Raw genomic sequence first — 10,302 nt, 5'->3', positions numbered from 1 at the left:
CGCCAAGAGCATTTAACACGGCTGTGTTAAATGAACACAATGATTCATTACAAAGGACAATAATCGACCGTACGTAGAGCAGAACAAGAGGCGGGGCTCAGGAGCTAAGTTTCCACCCTACAAACACATCTCTGAGAGCATACACACGCCACAGTGGGGGGGGGGGGGGAGGGTATGAGTTACACTGAAACAGTGAGAGTTGCTCGGTGGTTGAGAGGCGGACCTGAGGAGCTGAAGCTCAACCCTCCACACAAGTATTGACGGGTATACCAACTACACTACACCCTACACCCCCCCCATACAGTATACACCCATACACACCCGTGTATGGGTGGTATTAGCCATCATAAAGGCTTTATGACGCAAAGTGAAATGTTTCACCAGCTTGTCTTGGCCCTGGCTGGCCCACGGTGGTCCAGAGTGGCCCGGGGTGGGCCGGGATGGTCCAGGGTGGTCCAGACTGGCTCTGTGTGGCCCAGGATGGTCTCTGGGTGGCCCGGTACACACACACACACGGCTCTTTATGCCCACTAATTGGTAATTGATGTTAGTGAGTATAGGGGAGGGAGCGATCACCGGTATTGGTCATACAAAGAGAAAGGGGATGAAATTCAATCACAGGTTTTGACAATTGACGGATGGAACGGTGGCGCGGCGGCCATGATGGATGGGGCCGGCTTGGCGGGCCGCTTGACTTGCCAGAGGCGCCAATATGTCTCCCGCTCCACCGCCTCTATCCCACCCTATTTTAACGCGGATTTACTCACGTTCCAGAGCAATACGTCGCAGGTTTACGTTTTAAACGTCTTTCCCGCCGGCGTTGAAGCAATTTTCCCGCAATCCGTTCAATTGTATGGTTTCCATTGTGTATTATCTCCAATTTGGCGGCAGATTATTCTTCGTATAAGCGTCCTGGGCTGCTATTGGCCGGGTGGGCGGGGAGTAGGCGGAGCCAGGAGGCCAGGCCCCGCCCACTCCCCGCTCCCCGCAGCGCTACAGACGCGCTGATTGGCCGAGCGGGCTCGCCCAATGCGCCTAGCCCTTAACAAGAGGAGATAGGTTTAACAAGGAAAGTTAGTATTGGGAAATCTTCATTGAGATCTTGTCTAGCGACCATATTACTTCATATGTACGTAATCAGCGGAGCGAACGCGCTTTTCATAATCAAACGTTGAAAGAGTGGATCTGGGAGTGCGTAGTTTGACGGCCAGGCCTCGTTGGACATGCTGACCGCCTTGGGGTCCTCGTCCATCGGTAAGTGCCAACAATTACCCACTTATTTTGCAAATTTAGCCTTAATTACCCGCGGCTCTGGCCTCATTAGAGGGTGCAAATGTGATAGGCAGCGGAGAGATTTGATTTGTTGGCCAAGATCAGACGCCTTAGGCTCTAGTTTTTGTTTCTTGTCAAGTCTTCTGGGCGGCGGAAGTGGGTCTTTTGGCGCCAACCGCGGCTGTGTCTTGCTGTGCCCGCTGTGTCCGGTCTGTGGTGCCCGCTGTGTCTTGCTGTGCCCGCTGTGTCCGGTCCTTGTACCCGCTGTGTCCGGTCTGTGGTACCCGCTGTGTCTTGCTGTGCCCGCTGTGTCTTGTGCCCGCTGTGTCTGGTCTGTGGTGCCCGCTGTGTCCGTCCCTGTGGTGCCCGCTGTGTCCGGTGTGTGGTACCCGCTGTGTCTTGCTGTGCCCGCTGTGTCTTGTGCCCGCTGTGTCCGGTGTGTGGTGCCCGCTGTGTCTTGCTGTACCCGCTGTGTCCGGTCCTTGTGCCCGCTGTGTCCGGTCTGTGGTGCCCGCTGTGTCCGGTCTGTGGTACCCGCTGTGTCCGGTCTGTGGTACCCGCTGTGTCCGGTCTGTGGTACCCGCTGTGTCCGGTGTGTGGTGCCCGCTGTGTCTTGCTGTGCCCGCTGTGTCTTGTGCCCGCTGTGTCCGGTGTGTGGTGCCCGCTGTGTCCGGTGTGTGGTGCCCGCTGTGTCCGGTGTGTGGTGCCCGCTGTGTCCGGTGTGTGGTGCCCGCTGTGTCTTGCTGTACCCGCTGTGTCTTGTTTGTGCCCGCTGTGTCCGGTCTGTGGTGCCCGCTGTGTCCGGTCTGTGGCACCCGCTGTGTCTTGCTGTGCCCGCTGTGTCCGGTGTGTGGTGCCCGCTGTGTCTTGCTGTGCCCGCTGTGTCCGGTCTGTGGTGCCCGCTGTGTCCGGTCTGTGGCACCCGCTGTGTCTTGCTGTGCCCGCTGTGTCTTGTGCCCGCTGTGTCCGGTGTGTGGTGCCCGCTGTGTCTTGCTGTGCCCGCTGTGTCTTGTGCCCGCTGTGTCCGGTCTGTGGTGCCCGCTGTGTCCGGTGTGTGGTGCCCGCTGTGTCCGGTGTGTGGTGCCCGCTGTGTCTTGTGCCCGCTGTGTCCGGTGTGTGGTGCCCGCTGTGTCTTGTTTGTGCCCGCTGTGTCTTGTTTGTGCCCGCTGTGTCTTGTTTGTGCCCGCTGTGTCTTGTTTGTGCCCGCTGTGTCTTGCTGTGCCCGCTGTGTCTTGTGCCCGCTGTGTCCGGTGTGTGGTGCCCGCTGTGTCTGGTGTGTGGTGCCCGCTGTGTCTTGCTGTGCCCGCTGTGTCTTGTTTGTGCCCGCTGTGTCCGGTCTGTGGTACCCGCTGTGTCCGGTCTGTGGTGCCCGCTGTGTCCGGTCTGTGGTGCCCGCTGTGTCCGGTCTGTGGTGCCCGCTGTGTCCGGTGTGTGGTACCCGCTGTGTCCGGTGTGTGGTGCCCGCTGTGTCCGGTCTGTGGTACCCGCTGTGTCCGGTCTGTGGTGCCCGCTGTGTCTGGTCTGTGGTGCCCGCTGTGTCCGGTGTGTGGTGCCCGCTGTGTCCGGTGTGTGGTGCCCGCTGTGTCCGGTCTGTGGTGCCCGCTGTGTCCGGTGTGTGGTGCCCGCTGTGTCTTGCTGTGCCCGCTGTGTCTTGTGCCCGCTGTGTCCGGTGTGTGGTGCCCGCTGTGTCCGGTCTGTGGTGCCCGCTGTGTCCGGTGTGTGGTGCCCGCTGTGTCTTGCTGTGCCCGCTGTGTCTTGTGCCCGCTGTGTCCGGTCTGTGGTGCCCGCTGTGTCCGGTGTGTGGTGCCCGCTGTGTCTTGCTGTGCCCGCTGTGTCTTGTGCCCGCTGTGTCCGGTCTGTGGTACCCGCTGTGTCTTGCTGTGCCCGCTGTGTCTTGTTTGTGCCCGCTGTGTCCGGTCTGTGGTACCCGCTGTGTCCGGTCTGTGGTACCCGCTGTGTCCGGTCTGTGGTGCCCGCTGTGTCTTGTTTGTGCCCGCTGTGTCTTGCTGTGCCCGCTGTGTCTTGTGCCCGCTGTGTCCGGTGTGTGGTGCCCGCTGTGTCTGGTGTGTGGTGCCCGCTGTGTCTTGCTGTGCCCGCTGTGTCTTGTGCCCGCTGTGTCCGGTCTGTGGTACCCGCTGTGTCTTGCTGTGCCCGCTGTGTCTTGTTTGTGCCCGCTGTGTCCGGTCTGTGGTGCCCGCTGTGTCCGGTCTGTGGTACCCGCTGTGTCCGGTCTGTGATGCCCGCTGTGTCCGGTCTGTGGTACCCGATGTGTCCGGTCGGTGGTGCCCGCTGTGTCTTGCTGTGCCCGCTGTGTCCGGTGTGTGGTACCCGCTGTGTCCGGTCTGTGGTACCCGCTGTGTCCGGTCTGTGGTGCCCGCTGTGTCTTGCTGTGCCCGCTGTGTCCGGTCTGTGGTACCCGCTGTGTCCGGTCTGTGGTGCCCGCTGTGTCCGGTCTGTGGTGCCCGCTGTGTCCGGTCTGTGGTACCCGCTGTGTCCGGTGTGTGGTACCCGCTGTGTCCGGTCTGTGGTTCCCGCTGTGTCCGGTCCTTGTACCCGCTGTGTCCGTCCCTGTGGTACCCGCTGTGTCCGGTCCTTGTACCCGCTGTGTCCGGTCTGTGGTACCCGTTGTGTCCGGTCTGTGGTACCCGCTGTGTCCGGTCTGTGGTACCCGCTGTGTCCGGTCCTTGTACCCGCTGTGTCCGTCCCTGTGGTACCCGCTGTGTCAGGTGTGTGGTACCCGCTGTGTCCGGTCTGTGGTACCCGCTGTGTCCGGTGTGTGGTACCCGCTGTGTCCGGTGTGTGGTACCCGCTGTGTCCGGTCTGTGGTACCCGCTGTGTCTTGCTGTGCCCGCTGTGTCCGGTCTGTGGTGCCCGCTGTGTCCGATCTGTGGTACCCGCTGTGTCCGGTGTGTGGTACCCTCTGTGTCCGGTCTGTGGTATCCGCTGTGTCCGGTCTGTGGTGCCCGCTGTGTCTTGCTGTGCCCGCTGTGTCCGGTCTGTGGTGCCCGCTGTGTCCGGTCTGTGGTATCCGCTGTGTTCTGTCTGTGGTACCCGCTGTGTCCGGTCTGTGGTATCCGCTGTGTCCGATCTGTGGTCCTTGTACCCGCTGTGTCCGGTCTGTGGTCCTTGTACCCGCTGTGTCCGGTCTGTGGTTCCCGCTGTGTCCGGTCTTGTTGTTCCCGCTGTGTCTTGCTGTGCCCGTTGTGTCTTGCTGTGCCCGCTGTGTCTTGCTGTACCCGCTGTGTCTGGTCCTTGTACCCGCTGTGTGTCTGGTCCTTGTACCCGCTGTGTCTGGTCCTTGTACCCGCTGTGTCTGGTCCTTGTACCCGCTGTGTCTGGTCCTTGTACCCGCTGTGGGGGACAGTCAGCCAGCTAACATAAGGGCTTCGTTTTGATACCTGGTTGATGGGGTTCTGGGAGTTCTTCTACTGCCCAAGCCCGGCCCGAGGCCAGGCTTGACTTGTGAGAGTTTGGTCCACCAGGCTGTTGCTTGGAGCGGCCCGCAGGCCCACATATACCTGGTTGATGGGGTTCTGGGAGTTCTTCTACTCCCCAAGCCCGGCCCGAGGCCAGGCTTGACTTGTGAGAGTTTGGTCCACCAGGCTGTTGCTTGGAGCGGCCCGCAGGCCCACATATACCTGGTTGATGGGGTTCTGGGAGTTCTTCTACTCCCCAAGCCCGGCCCGAGGCCAGGCTTGACTTGTGAGAGTTTGGTCCACCAGGCTGTTGCTTGGAGCGGCCCGCAGGGCCACGTACCCACCACAGCCCGGCTGATCCGGAACTTCTCTTAGAAAACCGTCCAGTTTCCTCTTGAAGATGTCCACGGTTGTTCCGGCAATATTTCTTATGCTCGCTGGGAGGACGTTGAACAACCGCGGACCTCTGATGTTTATACAGTGTTCTCTGATTGTGCCTATGGCACCTCTATGGCACACCTATGGCACTTCTGCTCTTCACTGGTTCAATCTTGCATTTTCTTCCATATCGTTCACTCCAGTACATTGTTATTTTACTGTGTAGATTAGGGACCTGGCCCTCAAGTATTTTCCATGTGTATATTATTTGGTATCTCTCTCGTCTCCTTTCTAGTGAGTACATTTGGGGGGCTTTGAGACGATCCCAATAATTTAGGTGCTTTATCTCGTCTATGTGTGCCGTATATGTTCTCTGTATTCCCTCTATTTCAGCAATCTCTCCTGCTCTGAAGGGGAAAGTGAGTACTGAGCAGTACTCAAGACGGGACAACACAAGTGACTTGAAGAGTACAACCATTGTGATGGGATCCTGGGGGCCAGATTCACGAAGCAGTTACGCAAGCACTTACGAACCTGTCCATCTTTTCACAATCTTTGGCGGCTTTGTTTACAATTATTAAACAGTTAATGAGCTCCGAAGCACCAGGAGGCTATTTATAACAATAACAACAGTTGATTGGCAAGTTTTCATGTTTGTAAACTGTTTGACGGCTTTGGCTACATTTATTAAACAGTTTACAAGCATGAAAACTTGCCAATCAACTATTGTTATTGTTATAAACAGCCTCCTGGTGCTTCGGAGCTCATTAACTGTTTAATAATTGTAACCAAAGCCGCCAAAGATTGAGAAAAGATGGACAGGTTCGTAAGTACTTGCGTAACTGCTTCGTGAATCTAGCCCCCAGGTTCGTAAGTGCTTGCGTAAATGCTTCGTGAATCTAGCCCCAGGTTCGTAAATGCTTGCGTAACTGCTTCGTAAATCTGGCCCCAGGTTCGTAAGTGCCTGCGTAACTGCTTCGTGAATCTGGCCCCAGGTTCGTAAGTGGTTGCATAACTGCTTCGTGAATCTGGCCCCAGGTTCGTAAGTGCCTGCGTAACTGCTTCGTGAATCTGGCCCCAGGTTCGTAAGTGCCTGCGTAACTGCTTCGTGAATCTGGCCCCAGGTTCGTAAGTGCCTGCGTAACTGCTTCGTGAATCTGGCCCCAGGTTCGTAAGTGCTTGCGTAACTGCTTCGTAAATCTGGCCCCAGGTTCGTAAGTGCTTGCGTAACTGCTTCGTAAATCTGGCCCCAGGTTCGTAAGTGCCTGCGTAATCACTTCGTGAATCCGGCCCCCTGGATTTGAAAGTTCTCGTAATCCATCCTATCATTTTTCTGGCTGTCGCAATAGTTGCTTGGTTATGCTCCCTAAACGTAAGGTCGTCAGACATCATTATTCCCAAATCCTTGACATGCTGTTTTCCTACTATGGGCAGATTTGATTGTGTTTTGTACCCTGTATTATGTTTAAGGTCCTCATTTTTACCGTATCTGAGTACCTGGAATTTATCACCGTTAAACATCATATTATTTTCTGTTGCTCAATTGAAAACTTTGTTAATATCTGCTTGTAGTTTTTCAATGTCTTCAGCAGAGATAATTTTCATGTTGATTGGTCTCCATGTTGGCCAGGGTTGTGGAGGACATTGGTCTCCATGTTGGCCAGGGTTGTGGAGGTCATTGGTCTCCATGTTGGCCAGGGTTGTGGAGGTCATTGGTCTCCATGTTGGCCAGGGTTGTGGAGGTCATTGGTCACCATGTTGGCCAGGGTTGTGGAGGTCATTGGTCACCATGTTGGCCAGGGTTGTGGAGGTCATTGGTCTCCATGTTGGCCAGGGTTGTGGAGGTCATTGGTCTCCATGTTGGCCAGGGTTGTGGAGGTCATTGGTCACCATGTTGGCCAGGGTTGTGGAGGTCATTGGTCACCATGTTGGCCAGGGTTGTGGAGGTCATTGGTCTCCATGTTGGCCTGGGTTGTGGAGGTCATTGGTCTCCATGTTGGCCAGGGTTGTGGAGGTCATTGGTCTCCATGTTGGCCAGGGTTGTGGAGGTCATTGGTCACCATGTCGGCCAGGGTTGTGGAGGTCATTGGTCTCCATGTTGGCCAGGGTTGTGGAGGTCATTGGTCTCCATGTTGGCCAGGGTTGTGGAGGTCATTGGTCACCATGTCGGCCAGGGTTGTGGAGGTCATTGGTCTCCATGTTGGCCAGGGTGGTGGAGGTCATTGGTCTCCATGTTGGCCAGGGTGGTGGAGGTCATTGGTCTCCATGTTGGCCAGGGTTGTGGAGGTCATTGGTCTCCATGTTGGCCAGGGTTGTGGAGGTCATTGGTCTCCATGCTGGCCAGGGTTGTGGAGGTCATTGGTCTCCATGTTGGCCAGGGTTGTGGAGGTCATTGGTCTCCATGTTGGCCAGGGTTGTGGAGGTCATTGGTCTCCATGTTGGCCAGGGTTGTGGAGGTCATTGGTCTCCATGTTGGCCAGGGTTGTGGAGGTCATTGGTCACCATGTTGGCCAGGGTTGTGGAGGTCATTGGTCTCCATGTTGGCCAGGGTTGTGGAGGTCATTGGTCTCCATGTTGGCCAGGGTGGTGGAGGTCATTGGTCTCCATGTTGGCCAGGGTTGTGGAGGTCATTGGTCACCATGTTGGCCAGGATTGTGGAGGTCATTGGTCTCCATGTTGGCCTGGGTGGTGGAGGTCATTGGTCTCCATGTTGGCCAGGGTTGTGGAGGTCATTGGTCTCCATGTTGGCCAGGGTTGTGGAGGTCATTGGTCTCCTTGTTGGCCAGGGTTGTGGAGGTCATTGGTCTCCATGTTGGCCAGGGTTGTGGAGGTCATTGGTCTCCATGTTGGCCAGGGTGGTGGAGGTCATTGGTCTCCATGTTGGCCAGGGTGGTGGAGGTCATTGGTCTCCATGTTGGCCAGGGTTGTGGAGGTCATTGGTCTCCATGTTGGCCATGGTGGAGGTCATTGGTCTCCATGTTGGCCAGGGTTGTGGAGGTCATTGGTCACCATGTCGGCCTGGGTGGTCACAAACATCTCCGTTTTCTATGTATCGGACTCAATAGGTCTGGTGGGTTAGGTTGGGTTAACAGGTCATATTTCTGACGTAGTAGCCAAGACCCGCTCCAGCCAGAGGTGTGTGCGGGGACCCAGGAGCCAGAGCCCGTCCCCCAATCACCTACCACCCGCGTTACTGCCCAACCTGTTCTCTGAATCCACCAAACGTGCAAAAATACAGCTATTTAACTTCCCGGAGCCGTAAAGGAGGCTCGAACTAATGTCTCAAATGTGGAAACACATTGGGATTAAGTTAGTAGGTCGTATTTGTAACGGTTTGGCGGAATCCGTCAATTTGGGTGTCAATGATAGAGAGGGGGGGTGTGTGGGGGTGTATATCCCCCCCCCCCCAACTGTGTATGCTGCTCGGGTATACATTATACACAACGATACAATGCACAATCACTTATTCAACTTTGATTGGCAGCTTAGTGTCCTCAAGATTGTATTGGTGGTGGTGTTGGGGGTCCAGTGGTGGTGTTGGGGGTCCAGTGGTGGTGTTGGGGGTCCAGTGGTGGTGTTGGGGGTCCAGTGGTGGTGTTGGGGGCCCAGTGGTGGTGTTGGGGGTCCAGTGGTGGTGTTGGGGGTCCAGTGGTGGTGTTGGGGGCCCAGTGGTGGTGTTGGGGGTCCAGTGGTGGTGTTGGGGGTCCAGTGGTGGTGTTGGGGGTCCAGTGGTGGTGTTGGGGGTCCAGTGGTGGTGTTGGGGGTCCAGTGGTGGTGTTGGGGGCCCAGTGGTGGTGTTGGGGGTCCAGTGGTGGTGTTGGGGGTCCAGTGGTGGTGTTGGGGGTCCAGTGGTGGTGTTGGGGGTCCAGTGGTGGTGTTGGGGGTCCAGTGGTGGTGTTGGGGGTCCAGTGGTGGTGTTGGGGGTCCAGTGGTGGTGTTGGGGGTCCAGTGGTGGTGTTGGGGGTCCAGTGGTGGTGTTGGGGGTCCAGCGGTGGTGTTGGGGGTCCAGCGGTGGTGTTGGGGGTCCAGCGGTGGTGTTGGGGGTCCAGTGGTGGTGTTGGGGGTCCAGTGGTGGTGTTGGGGGTCCAGTGGTGGTGTTGGGGGTCCAGTGGTGGTGTTGGGGGTCCAGTGGTGGTGTTGGGGGTCCAGTGGTGGTGTTGGGGGTCCAGCGGTGGTGTTGGGGGTCCAGCGGTGGTGTTGGGGGTCCAGTGGTGGTGTTGGGGGTCCAGTGGTGGTGTTGGGGGTCCAGTGGTGGTGTTGGGGGTCCAGTGGTGGTGTTGGGGGTCCAGCGGTGGTGTTGGGGGTCCAGTGGTGGTGTTGGGGGTCCAGTGGTGGTGTTGGGGGTCCAGTGGTGGGGGTGGGGGTCCAGTGGTGGTGTTGGGGGTCCAGTGGTGGTGTTGGGGGTCCAGTGGTGGTGTTGGGGGTCCAGTGGTGGTGTTGGGGGTTCAGTGGTGGTGTTGGGGGTCCAGCGGTGGTGTTGGGGGTCCAGTGGTGGTGTTGGGGGTCCAGTGGTGGTGTTGGGGGTTCAGTGGTGGTGTTGGGGGTTCAGTGGTGGTGTTGGGGGTCCAGTGGTGGTGTTGGGGGTCCAGTGGTGGTGTTGGGGGCCCAGTGGTGGTGTTGGGGGTCCAGTGGTGGTGTTGGGGGTCCAGTGGTGGTGTTGGGGGTCCAGTGGTGGTGTTGGGGGTCCAGTGGTGGTGGGGGTGGGGGTCCAGTGGTGGTGTTGGGGGTCCAGTGGTGGTGTTGGGGGTCCAGTGGTGGTGTTGGGGGTCCAGTGGTGGTGTTGGGGGTCCAGTGGTGGTGTTGGGGGTCCAGTGGTGGTGTTGGGGGTCCAGTGGTGGTGTTGGGGGTCCAGTGGTGGTGTTGGGGGTCCAGTGGTGGTGTTGGGGGTCCAGTGGTGGTGTTGGGGGCCCAGTGGTGGTGGTGTTGGGGGCCCAGTGGTGGTGGTGTTGGGGGTCCAGTGGTGGTGTTGGGGGTCCAGTGGTGGTGTTGGGGGTCCAGTGGTGGTGTTGGGGGTCCAGTGGTGGTGTTGGGGTCCCAGTGGTGGTGGTGTTGGGGGTCCAGTGGTGGTGTTGGGGTCCCAGTGGTGGTGGTGTTGGGGGTCCAGTGGTGGTGTTGGGGGTCCAGTGGTGGTGTTGGGGGTCCAGTGGTGGTGTTGGGGGTCCAGTGGTGGTGTTGGGGGTCCAGTGGTGGTGTTGGGGTCCAGTGGTGGTGTTGGGGGTCCAGTGGTGGTGTTGGG

General features: G+C 57.9%; 1 protein-coding gene across 1 annotated transcript in view; it reads right to left on the bottom strand.

Moving 5' to 3' along the window:
* Window positions 1-1,406: 1,406 nt before the first annotated feature.
* Window positions 1,407-10,302, bottom strand: part of LOC138350549 (filaggrin-2-like) — a 9,551-nt gene continuing 655 nt past the window's right edge. Inside the window, exon 2 of the mRNA XM_069301559.1 lies at window positions 1,407-4,623. Coding sequence (XP_069157660.1) covers window positions 1,407-4,623 — 3,217 coding nt within the window. The remainder of the gene's footprint in view (window positions 4,624-10,302) is intronic.

The sequence above is a fragment of the Procambarus clarkii genome, chromosome 46 (assembly GCF_040958095.1).
Source record: "Procambarus clarkii isolate CNS0578487 chromosome 46, FALCON_Pclarkii_2.0, whole genome shotgun sequence".
NCBI lineage: Eukaryota > Metazoa > Arthropoda > Malacostraca > Decapoda > Cambaridae > Procambarus > Procambarus clarkii.
This window is presented reverse-complemented; position numbering and strand designations above follow the sequence as displayed.